The sequence below is a fragment of the Sebastes umbrosus genome, chromosome 13 (genome assembly GCF_015220745.1).
Source record: "Sebastes umbrosus isolate fSebUmb1 chromosome 13, fSebUmb1.pri, whole genome shotgun sequence".
NCBI classification, from domain to species: domain Eukaryota; kingdom Metazoa; phylum Chordata; class Actinopteri; order Perciformes; family Sebastidae; genus Sebastes; species Sebastes umbrosus.
The window spans coordinates 23,894,445-23,920,295 of record NC_051281.1 but is presented as its reverse complement, the minus strand read 5'-3'; the positions used below and the strand labels follow the sequence as shown (position 1 = coordinate 23,920,295).

The following is a 25,851-nucleotide window of genomic DNA, read 5'->3' as shown; positions in this document are numbered from 1 at the left end:
GAAGCTGTCACACCTCAGAAACAAAAAAAACAACAACACAGCATCTTATCTCCAACATCACTGCTGCTGCTGCTTCAGCTGCTCCTTTTTTGCACATTCATAGAAATGTTTGCATCTTTTTCTTCTTGCTATTTCTTCTCAACAGCTCGCGGTTTTCTCTCCTCTCTCTGCCCGTGCAGTCTGTAATGACTGAGAGAGGAATGCTGCTGGTTTTTTATATAGGCCTCTAAAAATAACTCACCCCCTCACTGCCATGTAGGGCCGGACTGACAGCCTCCAGCAGCCAATGACGTCGCCGCGTTCCTGCTGGCCCCGCCCACCTCCCTCAGTCTCAGCGCCTCCTTAATTGGACGCCAGTGACATCATCAACCCTATTTACCTTATTAGGTCACGCATGAAATTGACTGACAGGTGGCTCCTCCTCCTCTCATCCCTCCCACTATCGCGCCGGTCGCCTGGATTGCAGCGCGGGTCCAGTCTGCTGCTGCTGGAGGAGCAAACCTGGCAACCTGGCAGCTTGTACGGAGAACCGATTGGCAATCTGGCAATGCGGAAATAGATCTGGCACCCCACCGGAGCCCCGGACTGAGGAGAGGAGAGGAGAGGCGTGACGGAGCGAGCACAGAGAGAGAGAGGAGAGAGGGGATATTGCATTATTGACAAAGATAAAATATAATAATCAACTCTTTCTTTTTGCTATTTTTTCTTTTTTTTTTATAAATTAAAGTGCTCAGGTGCGCTCATCTGGGGTTTTTTTTGTTTTTCCAACCTGACAAGTCTGAGAAGAAGAAGGAAAAGAAGTGCGTTTTTTAATTTGGATTCCCGGACTTCTTTTTACTGACTTTTTTTCCTTGTTGTTGTTTTTTTTTTTGCATCAAGCATGGATGTGTTGGCGAATTACAGTATTTTCCAGGAACTCCAACTCGTTCATGACACTGGGTATTTCTCTGCGATGCCTTCCCTGGAGGAGAACTGGCAGCAGGTCAGAGATAATGCGTTTTCTCTTCTTCTTTTCCGGGAAACTGGTGGGGGGGTAGGTGGAGGGGGTGGTGGGGGGTTAGAAGAAACTGGTGGGATGAAATGCCATGATGCCATGTGTGCGCTGCTTGGTGATTTTTACTGTCTGTGTGTGTGTTTTTAGTGTTTTGCATCACTAGAGCGTCTCCAGAGCAGCAGCGTGTAGTTGCGTTAGTTTTTTACGCTCACATGGAGCACGATGAGGTCCGCTGACAGGAGGAAACACACACACACACACACACACACACACACAGAGAGGAGGGAGTGGAGGAGGAGGAAGAGGAGAGAGGATACAGACAGAGCTTTTAAAGGCACTAATGGACAAACATTTTCAAATGCGTAAAAGCGTTCCAACCATCTTAACATCTTTACGCACACGCCCCTTACTATAAACGAATGGTCCCTTGTAAATGTAACATACTTAAAGGGTTAATTAAACCCCTTAATCATTCATGTTAGAAGCAGGAGCATGATGCTGTACATGAGGATGTTCAGATTTTGACTAAAATGTAAAAAGGCTTTTAAAATGCTGCTGCTGGGGTAAAACAATAAAAAAAAAAACACTAAAACGCAGGTGGTCAAGCTGCAAATTCTGGTTTTCCTCTATAGCTTTGCCTCAAAGGGTGACGTTTTGGAGATTTTCGGCTTCACTTATAAGGATCAAATTTTTCACCTTGCTTATCCCATGCATATGAAATATTGTTTCATAAAACTCTGGAAATGCTGTTTTTTTTCTTGTAGCTTCCCTTTAAAGCTCCACAAGGCAGACAGGCAGAGAGCCACATTAAGGGCTCCACGTTGATGATGAGAGATGAGGATCAAATTCAGCTGTTTTAACCATTTTTAAGCTACTTGTTTGGTGCATATTTTACCTTAACGTGAATATTAAAAGTTCAAGGTGGTTTTAGAGTTTTAAAAACAATGGCTTTCCTTTAACTTTCCATCATGTTTTTATTTATTTTTTGTCCTGTTAGTATTGAATGGAGATAGACTCAATGCTAATTGACAGTTGAGATTCTGAGTGAGAGCGGATTGAAGGTGAAAGTGGAGTGATTTTTGTTTTTCAGTCTGAGCTGATGATGGACAATGCAGTTTTTAGTGCGACCGGTCTGATCGATAGACCAGTCTGTCAGCCTGATATGTTTAGATTATCTCTCTATCTCTCTCTCTCTCTCTCTCTCTCTCACACTCACACACACACACACACACACACACACACACACACACACACACACACACAGAGGCCATGGAAGACGGACACATGCTTAATAGCTAGTGACTTGTTCTTAAATAATATATCCACATCTGCCATGGTTTGTTTGCAGATAATCCTGCTGAATTATACATTATCACCCACCATCGAACATACACTAGACTGAGCAGGAGAGCCCACGGACTGTTTTATAACATTCATCTGACGAGTAAAATAGTTACTTGTATTCAAATAGATTAAAGCGAAATTATGATGATTTTCTGTGTATCACATATCGCCCGATTCGACTGTTATCAGGCCATTAAATAGGCATTATCAGTCGCTGTAAGCACCATAGATGTGGGTCATTAGGGGCCTACTACTACGTTGTAAAAAAGTGAAAGTGAAACTTAAAAGCAACACGTTCTAACGCATAAAACTGAATAAAAGGTCACATTTTGAACACAAACAAAAAGGCTTCTTTAGGTCTAGGCAATAAAACTACAACTTCTTTAGGTTAAGGCAACACAATTATAACTTATTTAGGTTTAGGCAAAAAAACAGTTAGGTTTAAGCAATAAAACTACAACTTCTTTAGGTTTAGGCAATACAACTACAACTTCTTTAGGTTAAGGCAACAATCATCCCCGACCTCAACCCCTTATGGAGTTTCACACTGTCTAAGCTACAGCGCCTGACTTCTGCTTCTGCTCCTGTCATAATTACTACGGTCGCTAGAGGTCGCTGTCGTGTTCTTTTATACCTTCTTTCGGTGATCTACCATGTGCTTATATGATAAAACCTACTAGTGGGTGTAGTAGGCCCCTGTTGACCCACATCTATGGGGCATATCGCAACTGATAACACCTATTAAATAGCCTAACAACAGTCTAATTGGATGCACATGGTCGCTTTTGTGGTCTTTGGGGATGCAAAACATTACAATTGCTCTTTTTTTCTGTCTCCACAAGTAGAGTAAAGGTTTCAAAATCTGAATGAGGATTTTAAACAGCTTTAGACTCAGAAGAGTTGAGAATTTAATAACAGAGAATCAGGTGATACAAATATTTCCCCCCCTGAATTAGAGAAATGGAAACTGTTAATTGGAAGCCATCTTCAGCCTCACGTGTGTAAATGTGTTGTCACCTTTTGTACGCTATTTAATGTTCAGTGAGCCAATACACTCAAAGTCTCCCAACAAAGTCCCTGCATGGGACAAAATCCCCTCAGATGGTGCTGGTTCGGTCCATTGTGTGTGTTTGAACAGGTTGAACCATGTGTGCTTATAGTTCTGAATGAAGCCCAGACTGCATCTCTCCTCTCCTGACTGTCTTACTGACACAAATTCACACTCCCTCCTCGTCCTATTTTTAGTCCAAACAGTACATAGTTTCATCCCCTGTAACCTATTTTTTCCCGTCTGTAATCATATTGTTAAATGATTGAGAGGTTCCATAGAGTTTGCAGGTTTTGATGTCATGTCTCATTTTCCACAGAATGGCTGGAAAAGCTGTTTAAATCGGTGCCTAGAGACAGGAATGTAGAGCTGGCGGAGGAAAGTAAATCCACTGCAGTTTATCCACACTTATTTGCAGAAAACAGTTGTAGCTTACATGTTTCAGCCTAATGCAAATGTCGTTAAACTGTGAGAGTACGTTATTCTACACGTTTGAAATCGTTTGAAGCTTGACAGCAATGTGACACCGGAGCTTTGGCACTAATAACTAAAGTGAATGACGGCACCTGTTTTATGCCAGTGGCTAAAATGACATATGGGCAGTCTCGGAGTTTGCTGCTTATTTGGATCCCCATTAGTTGTTACCTTGGCAACAACTTGTGGCAATGATAAGGTAATTGGAGGCAATTGAAAGCTGTCTTCTTGAAGGGACACCCTCTCATTTTTTTAAAATAGGCTTTTTTGTGTTCTTATTAAGAATTAGATGAGAAAAGAGTGGATTACTAGGGCTGTCAAAGTTAACGTGATAATAATGCCCTTAATGCAAATTCGTTTTAACGCCACTAATTTCTTTAACGCATTAAACACAACATTTGATTTTTAGGTTGTAGTGGGCTCAGTTTTAAAGCTAGATAGTTCTATGGGTACCCACGAGTCTCCCCTTACAGACATGCCCACTTTATAATCACATGAAGTTTAGAGCAAGTCATAGTCAAGTCAGCACACTGACACACTGACAGCTGTTGTTCCTGTTGGGCTGCAGTTTGCCATGTTATGCATATTGTTTATGCAAAGTACACTACCTGTGAGGGTTTCCAGACAATATTTGTCATTGTTTTGTGTTTTTAATTGATTTCCAATAATAAATATATACATACATATGCATAAAGAAAGCATATTTACCGACTCCCATGTTAAGAGTATTAAATACTTGACAAATCTCCCTTTAAGGTACATTTTTAACAGATAAAAAAATGTGTGATTAATTTACAATTAATCATGATTAACTATGGACAATCATGCGAATAATCTCGATTAAATATTTGAATCGATTCACAGCCCTAATATTTACATTCATCATGTGGACAGAAACACAGGCTGCTATTGAATGCTGACGTTGCTTCAGGCCTGCTGGGCTTGTAAGAAGGTATCTGTTTGCTAATAGCTTAGTGGCGAGGTGTGTGTCTGTCTGATCGATGTTTGTCCAAAATGGCCAAAAAAATGAAGACTAAGACTTCTGGTTTAATGAGCAAATAACTAATTAGAGCTACTTCTTGAACAGTTGGATGTAACAAAACACAGGTGGTTCTTGGACAATAACCAATAACAAGATGCAACAGGTAAAGAAGAGGTGATGGAAGTAGGGATGCACCGATACCTGGTTGGATATCGGGGCCGATACTGACTCAAATAGCTGGATCGGGTGTCGGTGACAAATGGGGCTGATCTATTCAATTCAGTTCTATGTTTATACATTATATAGATAATATACTGGAACTTTAATTCCTGTTTAAGTTTTGACCAAGTTGTTGCTGCATTAAAAAAATGGTTAAGTTTTTAAGAGGTTCCTGTTAATTATGACGATTTTTTTACCAAGTTGCTGGTGTACAATTTATTTTAATAATAAATAACAATTCAGTAAATGTACATCTATGTATTTATTTGTTACATTTCGTTTTACAAACTTAAGAAAGCAATGTTTAAGTCAAGCCTGATGTTGCGTTACACATAAAAGATTCCCAGTCACTTCCACACAGTGAGGCATACAGCTTATTAATTATTAACAGTGGTATCGGATCGGTACTCGGTATCGGTCGATACCCAAAGCCCAGATATCGCTATCGGTATCGGGACGGAAAAAGTTGTATCGGTGCATCCCTAGTTGGAAGACTATTTTTCCCCCTTCTTTTGGTAGAAGCTAGCAGTTTCCCCTTGCTACCAGTCTTTGTGCTAAGCTAGGCTAACAGCATCCTGGACCTGTCTCTATATTGAATGCACAGAGATGAAGCCAATATCAATTTTCCTATATTTTTGTTCTTATATTACTGCTTTTTGGATTTATCCCATCATAGTTGTGAATGTAGCTTTTAAAGAAAATCTCCATTTTCCTCATACAAACTACTACATGAGTTTTTATACTCTCCAGAGAGAATGTTCTGGCTCAGTTTTTCAGAGTGGAAAATGCTGTTATTGTGGATGGAAGGCCAAAACTGATAGGAAAAGATGTGTTTTGGCAATTTTATCTGCACTAGTGGGGACAATCTCAGAGAGAGGAGAGAAACACACTCTCACACACACACACACAGTTAGACCAGGCACACACACATTTTTTCCACTCTTGTTCCTTCTGTCTCCCTCTATCCCCTCATTCACTCCATCACACACACACACACACACACACACACACACACACACATGCTCGGCTGGCATGCACTAATGGAAAGCTATGGTCTGGCAGGACTCATCCCGCCACTTTCGACAGTAATTGGCCGTTTGCTGTCAGACAGACAGAGAAACACACACACACAGACACACACTCAGTCAAACACACACAAGCACACACACTCCTACACACACAAACAAACAAACAACCAGATTTCTGTGTGTCATTTATCTTTCCTGTCTGTCCCTGCATCATGCTCCCGGTCTTTGTTTCCTTGTACTGGCTTCTTTTATCAGCTGCTTTGCATCATGGCTAAACATGTGGAAAACACACGCTCACACACACAGACACTAACTCTCTCTCTCTCACACACACACACACAAACACACACACGGTTTCTCGCCTGTCTATCAGCCTTGTTGCCTCTGACAGTATGAGCCCATGTTCTGCATATAATTGCTGCATCTATGCAGGTCTGGAATGATGTGATGGGCTTTAGGGATTTGTGTGTGTGTGTGTGTGTGTGTGTGTGTGTGTGTGTGTGTGTGTGTGTGTGTGTCTGTGTCTGAGTGTCCAAGGAGAAAATGGCAAACCCAGACTTCCCAATTAGACATAATCCATTTATTTCAAAGCAGAGCCATGCCATAGTCTGATGAGTTAGAAGGGAAAAATAGACAGTGACAACAAAGGGTTGATGGAGATGAAAACAGAAGCAGAGGTTTAGGTTTCTCGTGTTTGTTGTGAATACAGATCTGCTTTTACAGACTCCTACTATACAGTAAATGGACACTGCATGCAGGTAACCTGCCTCATTTAGAAGCCTAACGGTGGCTGATTCTCTCACAGTCTCTGTCTCATCTTGTCTCTTGGTTTATGTACTCTGTGTGTCTGTAGTCCTTTTAAAGCTGATTGATTTATTTGCCGTGGTGTCGTTACAGCACTGTGCTGGACCAACCAGCTCTGTGTCACTGATATACAGTGTCTCCATTAGGCATGACAAGTCTGCAACCTACAGCCCTGCATCTTTCTCAAGAGTGCACACTGTCAGCACTGTACCTACTGCGGATTCAACCGTTGCATGCACTTCTGTCCAGTCCTCGCTGCATTCTGCAAAAGGAAATGCTCACAAATCTCACCAATCGCTGCTATTTTTTTCACATGAAATCATCCATTTCAGAACTGCTGCTAAAAGCCTGGGTCAAATACAACCAAAACATTGCCCTCAGGCGAGAAGCTCACTCTCAGGTTGTGTATCGTTCCCAACAAGCTCCATCATTTCAAATCTCTGTTAACCATTTCTCACACTGTATCACAACTGAGCCATCAATAACACAACAACTCAGCCTGAGCATTTGACTTAATATGGAGCTTGATGGATTCACAGGAAATACTCCCATATAGGTTCAATTTAGGTCCAAAAAAATGTTTGCATCATCATTTTTAAAGGTCTTGTGTACTCTCATTGGGACTACTTGTGTATTGTTATTATTAGGAGCCCGAGCATCGACAACGTCGGGCCGCGATTATGTATTGTTTCCCTTTCCTGTCTTCTCTTTGGTAACCTGTTAACCCACTGCAAGGGCCACTGCATGAACTGGGTTCATGGTCTGGGTCTATGTCCCTCACTCTCTTTCTCTTTCTCTTTCTCTTTCTCTCTCTCTCTCCGTGGTTTGAGGCTGGCCCTGGGAAGTTTGACAAGATAATGAATTGCCATGCATGCTGCAGTTTTTCACATTTCACAGCCCAGTAACTCTGTATGTAGGGACGAAGGGAAGGATGGAGGGGACGGAGGGGGCGGTGAGTGGATAAGTAGAGGAAAGAATGAGGGAGAAAAAAAAAAAAAAACAATAGACACAATACATGAGGTAAGATGCATGAATGCAGGTGAAAGTTAGCCAGGAGAGAGAAGACCCTTTTTTCACTCCATGCATCTTGTCCCTCTTCGCCATCCGACCTGCGTTAGCACAGACACGCACACACAAGAGTTATGTAATTGTCTGTGGTGCACAGCTGCTTCCTCATAGTCATAGCAGACGAAAAAAAGAGGAGGACGAGGGAATGAAACAAAGGAATGGAGAGAAACGGAGGAAAGAGATGACAGAAAAGTGATAGAGCGACACAGACCAAGATAAATAGAGAGAGAGAAGGAAAGAGGAAGGAATGTAGCGGCTGATTATGTAATCCAAATGTCAGAAAATATACCCTTTTAAAATACAACTTAAAACTCAATTCATCATATTCATCCTGATTGCATCAACTGGAAGTTTTACTTTTACTTTGATTATTGTATGGCAGTATTGCATCATATTTCTAGTGCTGGAAGAATACACCAATTAATAAGCCAGTTTTTAATACAAAATAAAATGAATGAAAACAACTTTATTCAATTAATAATTCTGGTCCCAGCTCTTAAATGCAATGGATTTGCTGCTTTTCTCGCATCATGTAATCTTTTTGGCCTTGCCGACCGAAGTGACTGGGATCAAGCTTGACTTAAGCATTGCTTTCCTAACTTTGTAAAACAAAATGCAACAAATAAATACGTGGATAAAATCTTACTGAATTGTAAAAACACCAGCAACTTTGTGAAAAAATCTTTAAAATTAACAGGAAATACAATTCAAGTGTAAACCTTTGTATGCAGCAACAAATTGGTGAAAACTTAAAAGTTCCAGTAAATAATGTATATTATAGAATTGAATTGAGTAGCTGCCCCATTGTCACAATACCTGATCCAGCTATTTGAGTCGGTATCGGCCCGATATCTGATCCGATATCGGTATCGGTGCATCCCTAATGAAATTTGATACAGACCTCCATATTCTTTCTAAGGATTTATCCTAATGACTTTGGTGATCCTCTGACTTACTGTCTAGTGTCACCAATAGGTCAATGTATTGCTCCTTAGCTGTATCAATTGTATTAGTGTTAACAATATCAGATTTTATTTCCATGTAAGTTCCAACAATGATGGTTGTGCAGCTACAGTATGTTTTCACTGGTTTGTTGACACTTTTCTCATCTTTTTTTGGCAAATGGGAGACGTAGTAGCTGTCAGAAATGACCTGTAATAACAATTTGGAATTGCAACTAGGAGGCACTAGCTAGCTGTCACGGCAGTTTGTCGAGCTTCTAAACTCCAAAAACGTTGGAGCAAATGTCAAAAATTTTCAGAAGTGAATTTAGTGATGAAATAGCTACGAAAAATGTAAAAAAAGTGCCCTTTTTGGCTGCTGCTGTAACCGTAGCCTGTACCGTTCCAGCGCTTTGCATTGTGGGATACAGTAGGCGAGGTAGACTGGTCCGATGCATACTGTAGATTTTTTTCAGAATCAGTATGACATCCAGGTACTTTTTGGAATACTAGATTTTCTTTTTATTTGCATACTACATACTACATTTTGGCCAAATCAGTACGTACTACTAGTATAGTATGCGGTTTCAGATACAGTCATGGTTTGTACCGCTCAGCTGCTTGCAGTTTCATTTTGAACTGAACTCGCCAGGCTCGGGTTGATTAGCAGAAACTCTAGACTGTCTTTATGTGTCAGCCCTGTAATTGACTGGGCGACTTGTCCAGTGTGACCTGCCTCTTGCCCACTGCATGCTGGGACTGACTACAGCCCACTGTGACTCTGAACAGGACATGCTTGATAGAAAATAGATGGAAGTCCTAAAATATGATTTCTAAGCACATAATTATGTACTATTTTAGCATTTTAATGGTCATAATTTGGAGATACATACATACAATTGCAATTTACATACATATTTATATGTATATATTATAGTCCAGTGACAACCACAAACCAGAGAAAAACATTCAAAGCTGTAAAAGAAGTCAGATCTGTAAAAACAGGAGCCTTTAGTCGCAAACATGCCTCTTTTACTTCTTACAGTGTGGAAGCCGGTGCCAATATGAGCCGCTCTAATCACTGTATTCATTCATTTTCTTTTTTATCGTTCTTCCAAACACACACAGTTATTGTCTTCTCCTCATAATTTGAAATCACTCGAGTAAAACACACACACACACACACAGACTCGCCCGAGAACCCATAATTCAGTAAGTGAATAAGGCACTCAGTCTACGGTGGCAGAGATTAGATAAGAAAGTGAGCAGTCAGACTGCCGCGGCAGGAAAGCAGAACAAATGAACTGCACTCGTGATGGAGAGAGCTTATACTGTGAAAGCCATAGCCCTGATCTTTCAAGATGAGGGTTTTTTTTTTTTTTTTTTTATGGAGGGCAACTCTCCAGCACTATTCACCATGGAGCCCGATTACTACAGTTTACAAGGAGATTTACCCATTCATCTCTCCATGCTTCAAGCTCACTGCGGATAGCAGCTATTGTGTCGGTTTTTTTCTGTATTTATTAGGGCTGTCAATCAATTTAATTAATCACATGAATGTCCATCGGGATTAATCGCACATTTTTTATCCGTTCAACAATATGCTTGTTTTATGCAAATTTTTGTATTTATTATTGGAAATTAATTAACGCCATAAAACAATGACAAATATTGTCCGGAAACCCTCACAGGTACTGCATTTAGAATAAAAAATATGCTGAAATCATATCATATATCAACAGCTGTCAGTGTGTTAGTGTGCTGACTTGACTATGACTTGCCCCAAACTGCATGTGATTATCATAAAGTGGGCATGTCTGTAAAGGGGAGACTCGTGGGTACCCATAGAACCCATTTTCATTCACATATCTTGAGGTCAGAGGTCAAGGGACCCCTTTTGAAAATACTCAACTGGTCCAGTAAAGTAATTTTGAGTGAATGAAAATCTCCAGGCGTTATGAGGCTTTATCTTCAGAGGGTCTTTATTTTATTCATAACTCCTCTATTTTCTGTTCTGAGACTGGACTTGCTGGTCAAACACACTTGTATTTGGGAAGTTATTTCGAAACAGAACAGTGTTTGATTGTATTCTTTTTTTTTTATCAAGAGAAATCATCCTGGTGATCACAGGCTGAGCTGTGTTGACACACACACACACAGGTGTGTTGTGTCGTGTGCGTTTGTGTCTCTACATCCTGCTGAGCCAGTGTTTGCAGACCGATTGGCTCAGGGATAAAGCCTTGTGACCTGGCATCCATCCAACCCTCCCATTCTCTACTCACACGCTTTCTCTGTCTTTCTCTTCTCCTCCCTCCCTCCCTCCCTCCTCCCTCTCTGCCCCCTTTTCTCCCCCTAGCGTCCCTTTGTTTATGCGCATTTTGAATTTGCACATCACAAAAACTCAATGGAAAGGATAGGAATTTGAAAAAAAAACATTGCCTAAATATAGCAAAAAAGTTTTTGCTCAGGTCTGAGGTGGAAAAGCTGATGTGTCAGCACAGAGAAGATGCAATAAAAGCTGATGGAAACATATTTTACCCCCCCCCCCCCCCCCCCCCCAAAAAAAAACAATGACATTGTAGAACCTGCTTTCTCTTACTTTCTTCTTCTTCTTCTCTTTAATTACTGCCGGTCTAGAAAGTTGTCAGAATTCCCTAAAATTTAAAGAATTAAAAAAAGAGAAGCTGACAAAATCGGGACGTGTTTGGCTGGAGGAGACAAAATAATTCATGAAAATAACAAATACCAGCAGCATTGAAACGTCATGATGTAGCGGAAGAGTTACTGTGGCTCTTTTCATCATGTTGTGATCTCTCAAGACCATTCCCGCAGCTCAAGTTAATAAACACACTGATTCATATTTTAATTTGCAGACTTTTTATTCGTTTAATATCTGCACATCTGGTCGGAAACACACACCCTCTTCCTGTCTCTTTAGTTCTTCGCTCCTGTGCTGAACCAACAGCCACCAGGGCACTCACATGTACTGTGTGTGTGTGTGTGTGTGTGTGTGTGTTTTGGTAATGACATCATTCATAGTGTGCAAAGGATGTTGACAGTGGCAGAGGAAGTGAGCGTATGTGTGTGTGTGCTAGCTTGGCAAGGCCTACAGTTGGCAGTACACCATCCAGGATACACACACACACACACAGACATATGTCGCTGGTTTCACAAAGCTCTAGTAGACTTGTGCGTAAAATTAATTAGAGCTTGCTTAGTTTTGCTCTTAGGATACTCTAAAGTAAGTCAGACATATTTCAATCCTAATGAATTCACCACCCTGTCCCCAGGCTATCTGAATAACGACCAATGTCACCTCCTGACACCTGACTAAAAGATGAAAACGCCGCTCCATTCGTGGTTCGGTAACTGTGTTGTGTATTGAGCGAAGAGACAAGAAAGAAACAATGCTACTGCTTCCCTAATCCCTCAATGTTCCCAGAAAAACGTCCTTGTAACTGACATTGTAATTGTGCCAAACTTGTGCCTTCTGAAATTGTTTCCAAAGACACAACGCCGGAGTGAACAGAGCCGAGCAGCTACAACCTGCCTTTTAAATGGAGCACACAACATTTTCAGCATGGGAAGACAAGAACACAGTATGCTTGCTGTTTGTCTCTTTATTTTTTTTTTTTAAATGGTGAATTATGTTCTGCCTTTCAGTGTAGGAGAAGCACAGACAACTAAATCCATGATTTAAAAGTCCATGGGCTCCAACATATTTATCACATGAACAAAAATGACTACACTTATAAAGTTACAGTATGTTTGTCACAGCAGTTCATTTAGCTTCCTTCACGACAAGCTAGTATGACATGGTTGTTACCAATGGATTCCTCAGGTTTTTCTAGTTTCATATGATACCAGTATGTTCTCTCTAGCTTTAAAACTGAGCACGCGTTAAAGAAATTAGTGGCGTTAAAATGAAATTTACGTTAACGCTTTTTTGTCAGTACGTGCAATTTGAATGCAAGATGTCCTAAGAAGTTTACAATTTTCCTCGTAAAAGCCTTCAATTTTACTTGAATCAAGTTTGAATACATAATCATCTGTGTGTATTAACGCCAACCATTTATGTAAATTACTACGGGCAACCACAGAGTCAGAGTCACTGCAACTTGCCACCGCAGTAATGGCGGCGCCGCTAGATGGATGAACACACAAAGTGGTCGCCGGATTCGTCTACAAATCACGATTGGACAAATGTTTGCATGATTGGTTCACCGTCACTGCAAGCGTTACATCACACACAACTTTTCATATTAGTAAAACAAAAACTCTTTGTTTGTTATGTGTTGTTTTGAGTACAACCTTCATGGAATTATTCATTTAGAGTGTAAATTGTAGACACAGTGCTATCATGTCATGACAGTGAGACCTCTAAATGTCAACATGCAGTGATGTTGAACTCGCCAAGCCCTTCTCAGTCAGTCAAAGTGTGTCTGCATGAAACCAGCTCCTGTATAAGAGTTCCATCAGGGATGTCACATTGTTTCAGGGCATTTGAGCATAATATACTGTGTGTGTGTGTGTGTGTGTGTGCGCGTGTGTGTGTGTGTGTGTGTGTTGAGAGTTGCAGTGAGGATGGAGCGTGCCAGCGTTCCAGTGCGCCTTTATGCATGCATGGTTGGTGTGTGTGCGTGTGTGGGTGTGTGCAGAGTGGGACACAGTAAATGGGTCATATGCAGTGGAGGAGGATGACCTTGGGAATTTGTCCTGTTTTTCTTTGCGAGTCTGCCGACGCCGTTCTTTGTCTCAAAGAGAGAGAGAGAGAGGTAGAAATACAACGGTAGAGAACAGAGTCAACAGATTTACCCAAAGCTACACAAAACGGTCTTCTGCAAACTGTTGCCAGAAAGTTGGAAGCACACTATTGTTTAAAGTATCAGTACGTACTGTAGCATTATGATTTTCCTTAACGCAGTTTTGGACCTCTAGTAGCGCCATGGAGCTGTTTTTTCTGTGCAAAAGGATGCAGTGTTGTAGTACTCAAGACCGGTCTCGGTCTTGAGACCGGTCTCAAACCCTTAAGTCTTGGTTCTGTCATAGTCTCGATACACTCTGGTCTTGGTTTAGGTGGTCTTGACTACAACACTGCTAGGATGCATGCACAGTCCTACCAATGGTGTAACACCACGCGGCAACCTCCATTTCTGAGAAGTGAAGCCAATGCGGAAGTGACTTAAACTTGCATTCTTTCTAATAGCCAGCAGGGGGCGACTCCTCTGGTTGCAAAAAGAAGTCTGATTGTATAGAAGTCTATGAGAAAATGACCCTACTTCTCTCTTGATTTATTACCTCAGTAAACATTGTAAACATGAGTTTATGTTCAAGTCTTCTTCAATACAGCATGATGTTCATTTAGTAAATTATGGTCCCATTTAGAGTCAAATAGACCATAAAACCCAGAACAAAAGTACACTAAAGTTTGTACAATGGGATGTCTCATCTCCTTTCGCCTGCCTGCTTCGCCTGTCTTAAATGTCCTGGCAATAGTATGTGTTTGAAATGTTGAACACAAGCTTGTTCTCCCTCCACCTGTCTTCCCATCAAATTAGGTCTCTTAGTTTAACCGCAAACTTTGCGTATGTGAGTTCAAAATGCTTTTATGTTTTATAGCTGCCTGTTAAGCTTCATTGGCTCCTGCCGGTGTCACGTTCTGCTTTTATGTTTTCCTCCAGCTCTCATTGGCTCGATCCACCTGATCTGATCACTGGATATCAAACGGAAAATGAAAACAGCTGCAGGGCCAGAAATGTTAAACGTCTGAGTCACTTACTGAATCCACATTATGTCATTTCCTCTAATGTGTTTCCTGCTGCAGCTTTTAATGATCTGACTCAGTGTTTTGGACCAGACTTACAGGAGGTTTGGAACTAAAATATCCCTGATTGGATCATTCATTTCTACTTAATAGCGTGTTACTAAAGTGAATTACTCCTATCAAATTACTATCACTCCGAATATTGTCTTCAAGCCTACTATTCCATAATATCCAAATCCCACCCAATATTGATTCAGACAGTAATAATACTATTCATGATTAATATTTGAGTTGAGGCTCATCAGGTCACCATTTTTCAATATTTGCCATAATTGCATGTTATGCAAATATCTCAAAATAAGGCCAGCTGTGTGCTGCTGTATGTGGACAAATGGTTGTGGTGTCTGGCCCAGCAGTGCCATGCCCGCTATACTGGGATATGTGGGTCGTCAGCTATTTTAATCCACAATGTTGCCAGCAATACCTGAGGGAATAGACAAGTGCTGCAGTGTATGTGTATGTGTGTGTGTGTGTGGATAAATGTGCTGCCGGTCCATATGTACATGTACACAGACATGATGAACAGAGACAAAGCAGAGAAAGACGGCATGTATGTGAGAAAGAGACGATTAGATTAGAAGGTGTGTCCACAATAAGGCGAGTAAATTTGAAAATGTTTTTTACGTGTCAAACAGGGCTGTCATTTTCTAATCGCACAGAGAAACTGAGAGAGGAATGGTTAAATATCTTCTTTTCTGTCCCGTTTTAGTTGGCAAAAAACACCCTTGTGCCTTATAACCCTCATCTGTTCAACGTATTCTCATACAACCGTTCGTATATCTCGTTTTTTGACCCACCCATCCACCCCGACCTCCTCCCTACGCTGGGTTTATTGCCCTTTATACTTCCTGTTTCACGATTATGTGGATTACTTACGAATTGATTTTGTGGGATATATACAAATTACAGTGCATTACTTTTTGTATGTATAATATGAACGGTGTAGGAGAACAACGTGATCTGTTAATAGATGGATATTTCGACTCAACCTGGCCAGAACTCCACTTGGTTTTAGCAGGTTAAAACTCCATTCTGCTGCCTCTGTCTCTCTTAATTTGTGTGGCAGTGTAGCTGATCATACGGCACATGTGTTGTTATTAACGTACTGTATCTTTCTGACGTTTTTATTGCTGGATGATTGCACAAATAAAAAGTAGCGATTAGACTGGGAGTCATAAATGCTAGCTGTTAACCAAGGCTGGGCTGCTGGGCTGCTGCATTGAGGCCCTGGAGCAACTCACTTTTTTTTATATGTTGTAGGTGGAGAAACATAAAAATAGGAATTATATCATTGATTTTTATATCAAAAGAAGAAGTCATCTTGATTGTGTGACCAGATGAATTGGCATACAGATTGCAGGAATTGCAGCATTTGCAGGGAGAGTTAGAGGTGTTAAAAGTAATGACAAAAGTAATGACAATGGATTGGACATCATACTTTACTATATAAAATATAGTAAGTATAAAATACTCCACACCCCCGACTACTACTACTACTATGACTTTTTTTATATCAGTTACTTATTTAGTCTCTCTTTCAAAATCTCAAACTAGAGACGTTGATTGTTGGAACAGTGGAAAGACAAACAAAGACAGTTTTGATGTTTTATTTAGTTTATGTCGAGTTTAAGTGAAGTGTGTTTTACCACGATCAGTGAGATAAAATGACTGTTGTCTGGTGACTTTGAGGAGAGCATATCAATTGTATGTTTTGTACATTAATATACTATAATAATTGTCCAAATCTCTGTTGATTTTATATATTATATATTCACTTCAACGCGCTTCACATAGCAAATTAACATCACAAATTAACGTTAAAATACAACACGATAAATACCCGTGACTACTGCAGAGTCATTTGTCCCGGGAATAAATGCCTATTGTAACCTTTCCTACTAGACAAAAGCCCGTTTTTAGTGGGTGTTAGTGTTTTTGTTGTTGTTACTGTAATACTACTACTCCCTACCCCCCTGCAGGCTTAAACAGTGTCTCTGAACAGTTTGTGTCCTGCTCCTTTGTGGATGTCGGCAGGATTGACAGCAGTTACATTGCATTTCACTTCTTTGCTGTTGACCCGTTCGCTCAGTGTGATCCAAACACCCAAGGAGTATGTCTTTAAACTAGGGCTGTCAAAGTTAACACAATAACAATGTGTTAACACAAATGAGTTTTAATGGCACTAATTTCCTTTAACGCATTAATGCAACTTGCGATTTTTAAGGTTGTAGCGGGCTCAGTTTTAAAGAGTAGAGATCCTGGTATATGAAACTAGAAAACCTAAGGCATCCATTGGTACCAACCGTGTCATACTAGCTTGTCGGGAAGGAGGTTAAATAACGCTCCAAACTTAAGCTAAATCTTGGTGAGGAAAAACTGGCATGGCCATTTTCAAAGGGGTCCCTTGACCTCTGACCTCAAGATATGTGAATGAAAATGGGTTCTATGGGTACCCACGAGTCTCTACTTTACAGACATGCCCACTTTATGATGATCACATGCATAATAATAATATGTAATATCTTTGAATTGTGGATTGTTGATTGGATTAGACATTTGAAGATGCCACCTGGACCCTGGAAATTAATAATTTGATCTTTTCCCATTTTACAGACAAAACGATGAATTGATGAATAAAGGAAATCATTTTCATATTAATCGATAATTCAAATGATAAATAATAATTGCAGCACTATTTTTAATCAGTTTGTTCAATTTGTTGTTGCGTGTCCCAGTCCATGTTACAGCATGAGACCAGTGTGTCCACGGAGAGTCTGAACAGCGAGCCCAGAGCAAAGACAAAAAGATGCATTTTAAGATTTATGCACATTGGTGCAGACATGGCCTCAGTTTCCAGCTGGATGAAAAGCAAACTTCACTTTGATGCCAATTGTAGACAGTGTGTGTGTTTGTGTGTGTGTGTGTGTGCGTGTGTGTGTGTGTGTGTGTGTGTGTGGGTGTGTGTGTTTGCGTGTGTGTGGGTGTCGGGGGAAGAGAGGAGACATTTGAATTATTTAAGGATGAACTGCAGGACACAGCAAAGTGGAGAAAGAGAGGGTGTTTCTCTTTTACCCCCAAGACAACTTTCCAATGCAAAGAGGGCTGGTCTAGCAACACACACACACACACGCACACACACACGCACACACACACACACACACAGACACACACACGCGTGCATGTATGAGTCATGTGTCCACCCGCTTGGCTTTCCAGCAAGGCCAATGAGATCAGTGGCTTCCTCAAAATACAAAGACCTCTGGAGATAAAGAAGAGAGAGAGAGAGCGCGAGAGAGAGACCCTGGTGTAAAAAAAAAAAAAAGGTGTGATGACCGTAGAAGCCTCCCTGGAGTCATGCACACACACACACACACACACACACACACACACACACACACACACACACACAATCTTATGCATCTATCCTTTTGAGGGCTCTACATGGACTCTATTTCATGCATGTAGCCTCCGAGTGTACTGAAGGTTATTTCTTCATACATAATGTGAACCTTCGTAGACATACAGTATGCTGTACTGTTAGATTGTTAATTTAATAATATACAAACGGGTAATAAATGAAAGGAAAAACTTGAAGACATGATTCCATACAGGGCGCAGGGGCTCACTGAATGGCTTGAAAAGACGTGGCTCATATATGCCATGGCCTTCACAGTCACCAGATCTCAAAGCAATTGAACACCTATGGGAGATTTTGGAGTGAATTGTTAGACAGTGCTCTCCTCCACCACCACCGCTGTCACAATGCTGAAATTCAGGGAATCTCATTTTGAAGAATACTGTGAGTCCCTCCAGTGGAGTTTAGCGACTTGGAGAATAAAGAGCAGTGAAGCTGTTCCATTTAATTGAACTAAATGGGTTTTATTTCTGTAAAAAAAAAAAGAAGCAAAACGACGGTGGGGGCGGTGGGTACGTAATGTAATCAGTGTTTGCCCGACCACCGTGTAACCGTGCTTGCTTTATGCAAATGTATGTATATATTTATGATTGGAAATCAATTAACCACATAAAACAATGACAAATATTGTCCAGAAACCCTCACAGGTACTGCATTTAGCATAAAATAATATGCTCAAATCATAACATGGCAAACTGCAGCCCAACAGGCAACAACAGCTGTCAGTGTGTCAGTGTGCTGACTTGACTATGGCTTGCCATAAACTGCATGTGATTATCATAACATGAGCATGTCTGTAAAGGGGAGACTCGTTTGTACCCATAGAACCTATTTTCATTCACATATCTTGAGGTCAGAGGTCAAGGGAGCCCTTTGACAATGGCCATGACAGTTTTTTCCTCGCCAAACTAGTATGACATGGTTGGTACCAATAGATTCCTTAGGTTTTCTAATTTCATATGATACCAGGATGTTCACTCTGGCTTTACAACTGAGCCCGCTACAACCTCCGAAGGATCAATTGTGTTAATGTGTTAAAGAAATTAGTGGCATTAAAGCGAATTTGCATAAACACGTTGTTATTGCCTTGACTTTGACACATTTTCTCTCTTTGTGGACTCAACACTTAAGCTTGCATGTGTGACACCCTCATATATATATATGTGTGTGTGTATGATCAAACCTATACTGTATATAGCAGCATATAGCATGTTTTTGCCCTCTCACTTTAGCCTTTATTCAACTGGTTAAGTTCCATCAAAGACAAAAAAAATACTCACTAAAACAAACAATTTTACTGAAAAAGGCCAAAAGGAGTTAAATATAAAATGGTTCTGTTCAGGATGTCTGAGCTTCTTGGAAGCCACAACAGTTGATGTACAGTATATCTTAAATTATTCAGTGTGATTAAGACGGTTTGGAGCTCAAGTCTGTGAACTGAAACAGTTTTACATTGTATTGATGATTCCTGCGCAGAATAGAATGACTCAATTGATAATCCTGATATGATTTATGTCTCTTTGTTAAATTTACATTTAGTCCATTACAGACAGTGGAGGAGTGGAACATAAAGGAAGGGATCAGCTGCTGTTGTGTCTTAATGGATTGACCCTTTCTGTATATGCGTGTGTGGGTGTGTGTGTGTGCGTGTGATGGTGTGGAGGAGGGATGATGTGAGGGATGAGGTCATTGTGTAGTGTGAGCATGCGTGAGTCTTTGTGTGTATGTGAAACAAAGGCAGCGTTGGGACTGTGCGTGTATAAGTGATGACTTCACTTGTTATGCATTTATTTATGATCAGTGTTACATCTCACGCAGTCTGTGTGTGAGCATACGTGTGTCTCTGTCTGTTTTTGTGTGTGTTTGTGTGTGTCTGTGTCTGTGTCTCTATATATATGTGTGTGTGTGGGTGTGTGTGTGTTTGTGTGTGTGTGTGTTTCCTACCTTAAAGGGGAAAGACTGAAAAGAGAATTTAATTTTCCAATCTATTGCAGTGATTTTGGAAAGTAATGTCAGTATCTATAAACACACACACACACAACTGTCTTTACCAGCAGAGCATCAACTTGAACTGAGTATCTTAAAGGGACAGTCCACCATTTCGGGAAAATCCTCATTTTTTTCAACCCTCTGTGAGATAAGAGAAGAGATGAAAAAAGGGAGATATCAGGTTGATCTCTGTGTGCCAAGTACAGAGATGGAGGACAGTCCAGGACATGTTTAGCCGAGTACAGGGAAACTGCTTGCCTACCATCAAAAGTGAAAAAATACACAGCTAACGTTAACTAGCTCTCTGCCGACTTCAACATGGAAGGTGCCATTGATTATGATGTGTTCAGGCTCTATTCAGTAAAAATGAGTATTGGACGAAGGTAAATTCTCACGTCATGAGGAGTTTTTCACAGCAATATAAAATAGATAATAGAGGGAATTATGACCTGTTTAACTTCAACAACAACAACAAAATCCAGTATGGAGTGTTTGTTGAAGTACATGGGATTTGTTGTTTTACTTTTGTTTTTTACCGTCATATCGAATTGGTATCGAGAATCGTGGAATTTCACTAGTACTGGTATAGACTACACAATTTTTGGTATCGTGACATCCCTAGTGTAAAAGGTGGCACATTGTTAAATGTTATCCATGGCAACAAGCATTAGCAGGCAACACCAAACTAAGTGGTTGTTGTGAGCACATAAGTCGCCCACTTACACTTCTGAAGGAAAACTTGAGTTCTTGTTGCAGGTTCAGTAGAAACCGTATTATCATCCTTCACAAATACTCATTGAACTTTTTCTGAACAACTTTATCAGTATTTTTTCTGATAGCAAAGCTGTCATTGTAAGATCAGATTGTAAGACATGCATATTCTCAAGAGCAGTGCAACAGAAAGAATTATTATATGGAAATGTTTTTATGTTTTTATCTTTTATTATCAACAATATTGTGCATTTTTACATGCAACTGTGTGAAAAGTGAGTGGAAAGTCTGATTTCCTCTGTTAAGCATCTAGCAGCAGCATGTGTCTGCCAGGTGATGATGTGTAATGAAGCCCTCTACTGACAGATGTGTGCACAGATGTGGTTTGCTGAGTGAAAATAAGTGACAGTTTGGCATAAAACAGTCAACTTTGCACAAACTCACATAGGAATAAGTGAGTGTTTTGGCTTCTAGGTTTTGTTCCGCCTCCAGAAATGTCTCTGTGACACTCGATGGCTCATGGAGAGATGCAGTACAGTATTTAAAATTCATTCACTCTGAGTTCCAGTTGAGCTGTAAACCGAGACGTTTCTACTTGGCTCAAGTGTTGATTTGAAGCTCCTCTCTCTGCTTCTCTTTGGTCTGTAAACAGCATCATTGGCCGGTCAGCGGTGTTATTGACTCTCTGCCTCTGATACACATCAGCAGCTCCTCTGCACACTCTCCTTGTTAGCTCTGCTTTTTTTGAAGTGCAGGAAAAGCTTCAGCAAGCAATCACAGCGAAAAATACTTTTTGGGGCCCTCTGTGCATGCCGGAAAATAAATAGGGGTTTCAATTGGTATTTTGGCTGGGGTTCTGCACAGAACCATGACTCAAAGAACCCACGACTAAAGTGAGCGCAGTACAGGACCAACCATTTAGAATTTTATTTTCTTTATTATAATCAGCTGCACTTCATTGGCGTTAACGCCACAACGTGCCTTTTGTGCCATCTGATGCACTGTAGTGCATGCTGAGATACTGAGACCCTCCTGTAATTCGAAAACCATCTACGTTTGCTCTGACTGCAGTCCTTGTTTTTGATTGGCTCATGGTGACCAACAGTGCCAATCACAATTTTAAAGGAGCAGTGTGTAGGATTTAGTGGCATCTAGTGGTGAGGTTGCAGATTGCAACCAACTGAATACCCCTCCGCTCACTCCTCCCTTTTCAAGTGTGTAGGAGAACTACGGTGGCCTTCAGGTCTCTCTAGAGCCAGTGTTTGGTTTGTTTGTTCTGGGCTACTGTAGAAAAATGGCCGACTCTATGAAGAGGACCTGCTCCCGATGTAGAGATGAAGGGCTCATTCTAAGCTAACGAAAACACCACGATTCTTGGTTTCAGATGATTATACACTAATGAAAACATAGTTAGGAATCTTATACAGTGGAAACCGGTTACAGTGATCACGGTTAAAGTGATCAACGCTTCTATGGATCAAAAAGCTTGGGACAGAATCATTCCTATACAAATGCTGGTGAAATAATTCACTTAGATTTATCAAGTAGTCTGCTTAACTTAATTTTTTTTCTTCTTTTTTTTCTTTACTCCTTTGATACTTTGCATCACGGACCATCTGCTTTCCGGCTAGATACCTATCATAACGGGAAAAATAACGTTATTTTCTCTGAATAATAAAAATGAAAGTAGACGGGGAAATCACCTGTGAATCCTTGTCAAGTGGATTGATAATGCATGATCACGTAATGCCCCCAAAGTGAAACTGTGCCGGCTCAACCGGCTCTGTGGCACTATAGGAAATATGCTGAAGAAACACCAAGATGAACGCTGGATGTATTGCATGTCATTGTTCCATCACGGGGAATGCCATGCTGTAGCCTACATTTTGAAAGTGTTGACAGTCGGGCTTGTTTATTTAAACAGCAAACGAAGTACAGTGTTGGAGTGCAACTCCCACAAAGATGAGAGTACAGCTGTATGCTCAAATCAAAGGCTGAGAACATGAGATGGTGCATGGACTGGTGCAATAGGCATGCTAAAATCCTAAATTGTGTTTTTGTGACTTTGTGCCCGCCTGACAATGACGAGGAAGCCAACTGAACTGTTGCTAGATGCTCTGACACACCAAGCCGACAGTCGGCCGTGGGACAGTTTGGGGCCATCGGTGAGCGTCTGTCATCCTAGTTTTTTTTAGTGTGTCCCGCACCGTCGGCTCTAGTCTGCCCGTGTCTGAGTTGTTTCGGCAGATTCAGCATGTTAAATCGGCCATTCTGATTGGCTGTTCAGCTAAAACGAATCCGTGCACGAGAAGAGAAACAGAAGAGAGGAAAGCCAGCCAACGAGTAAAGTCAAGAGGGCACACACAGAAGGCTCTTCTCATTTTTCATCTTCATCTCATCTGATCATTCCAATACACGGATCATTTTAAATGTTTCCATCTGGAATGGTGGTGTGAGAGTGGTGTGAAATGGTCGGCAAACGTTGCTGTTTCATGTACGTATCATAACAACGGCTTGTATATCCGCCTTCCTCGGTCTTCCGGTTTCCCTTTTTGAATGACGAATACAGACTACCACGACCTGCTAGCAGGGAGAGTTATTTCATCTGACACAGGCGCACAACATACGTGATAGTTGGCCGTCAGCTGTAGTCTTTGCAGTTTGTTCTAGTGCAACTTTTTGGCCAAGGCAAATGCGACTTCAGGCGTCTCAACAGGCGACCTTCGTCGCCGCTCGTTCTTTATTGTCGGGTTGATGTGTCTGGGCCTTAAGACGTCAACCTGCCTTCGTATTTGTATTTTTTTTGGAAACTCGAATCATATGCAGCTTTATTAGGACAAAAGGTCTGAAGAGCGTTTCTCTTGGACATCATCCTGATCTGTTTCTTTACAACATCAGAGATGTCTTCTATAGTGTGAGCTTTAAGTCATGATGCTGTATGTTCTGACAGAGACGTACACATAACACTGAGCACTGACAAACACACAGTAACATAGTGATGTGACCTTGCACGGGGGGAAAGGTGACGATCCTCTACTTCTGCACTGTTATTGCTGGCTGAGTGCGTCTAACTCTATCATTTTCTGAGTGTGTGTGTGTGTGTGTGTGTGTGTGTGTGTGTGTGTGTGTGTGTGTGTCTTTTGTTCTGCCCTGTCTCCTCCCATCTCTAGTCACGTCTTTGTCTAGTGTTGTTCACCGTGCCGGCTGCTTTTCTTTGGCCCTCTCATCGCTCTGAGCGATGAAGATTAGCTTGGCACATGGGACACACACACACACACACACACAATCCAGCGTCTTATAACAAGCTGTTAACCCCCGTTTATAAGTGCGGCCTTTGAATCAGCTCGGTGAAAGGGAGTGTAATCCCTGCCGGACGATTTAATGGTAATCTCCATATCCTGATTAGATTACACACAAAAACACACACACACACACACACAAACGCACACACACACATGTTGTCTGCAACACTTCTGAAGGACTGAATTGAAACCAAGTTTTACCGAAATGAACAGGAGATATCTTCTTTCTCTCTTTATTCATCCCACCCCTCTGTATTTTATTTATTTACCTCGATCTGTGTTTCTGGGTTATTCAGAGTTTGGGATGTATCTTTTTTCTTCGTGATCACAGACAATCAGGATGGTCTACAAAGATTAACATTGATGATGTCTTTTTATAGCACTTTTGCTTTTATGTTTTGGTAACTGACAGTACAGAGTGAACTGCACCAATACCTTTATATATCTGATTTATTCTGCTTTATTTTTAGAATTATTTTAGCTTTAACAACCTAATATTCCCCCACTGTAAAGCCATTTTTAGCTAAACCCGTTGACATGTTTTTACAGTCTCTCTGAACTTGGACTTAAAGCAGCAGTGGGTAGAAATTGGAGTAAATCTGATTTAAAAAAAAGTTATTTTTATAAAACGGTCACTATATCCTGACAGTAGTGCATGAGACAGGTAATCAACCTGCAAGCATTGTTTTTAGGTTTTATCATCTATTCACATGGTAGATCACCGAAACAAGGTATAAAAGAACACGACAGCGATGTCTAGGCACCGTAGTAAAAAAAAAAAAAAAAAAAATTAAAAAAGGGAAATTTATGTACACAAATCAAATAGATTAAATTTCATTACTAGTTCACATATTGCCATGAGACTGTGCTGGATGGACGGGACACAAAACACAGGGTTTTCACCCAGGACACCAGGGTTCACATCCCATGTGAAGTTTTCTTTGGGTTAACAAGCCTTAAGTTTCACTTTCACTTTTGAAACGTAGTTATTTTAAGCCAAAACAGAATGTGTCTCCCTTAACTTAATAAAGTGTTTTTGTTGCCTAAACCTAAAGAAGCCTTTTTGTTTGTGTTCAAAACATTTCATTCAGTTTTATAAGGTGTTGCTTTTAAGTTTCACTTTCACTTTTACAACGTAGTAGGTGTAGTAGGCCCCTCATGACCCACATCTATGGTGCTTATAGCAACCGATAACCCCTATTTAATGGCCCGATAACGGTCGAATCGGGTGTAAAATCAGTTGGGGTGAAGTCTGTGGTTGAAGGTAAACAGATGTGTTATTATTATTCTGATATATCTATCTGCTGTGTTTGTTCAATTTAATCTACTCCATCTGTTCTCGATAAAATATACGATCATGAGAGTCTGTCCGATTTTTTTGTGCTGTGACCTCCACGCATGGATCCACTGACTCCAGTGAGCAGTGGGGAGGCTGTTGTTTGCACACTAGCCAACTGCTGACACACACACACACACACACACACACACAGACACACACACAGACACACACACACACAATCATTAAATGAATGTATTCTTCAGACTGCAGGCTGTCAGCAATATACCAGGAATACATGAGGGGGTAAAAGTCAGCATGTGTGCTGTAGTACGCAGTCTGTCCATACGCACACACACGCACACACACACACACAGAGAGCACCACGGCGCTGACATCATATATAAACACCATCATCATGCAGAACATCAT

The 25,851-nt window shown here is 40.8% G+C and overlaps 1 protein-coding gene across 1 annotated transcript in view; it reads left to right on the top strand.

Moving 5' to 3' along the window:
- Positions 1-287: 287 nt before the first annotated feature.
- klf7b (Kruppel-like factor 7b) overlaps positions 288-25,851 on the top strand; it is an 83,574-nt gene continuing 58,010 nt past the window's right edge. The window contains exon 1 of the mRNA XM_037789448.1: positions 288-982. Within this exon, the coding sequence (XP_037645376.1) occupies positions 881-982 (102 nt within the window). The 5' untranslated portion in view covers positions 288-880. The remainder of the gene's footprint in view (positions 983-25,851) is intronic.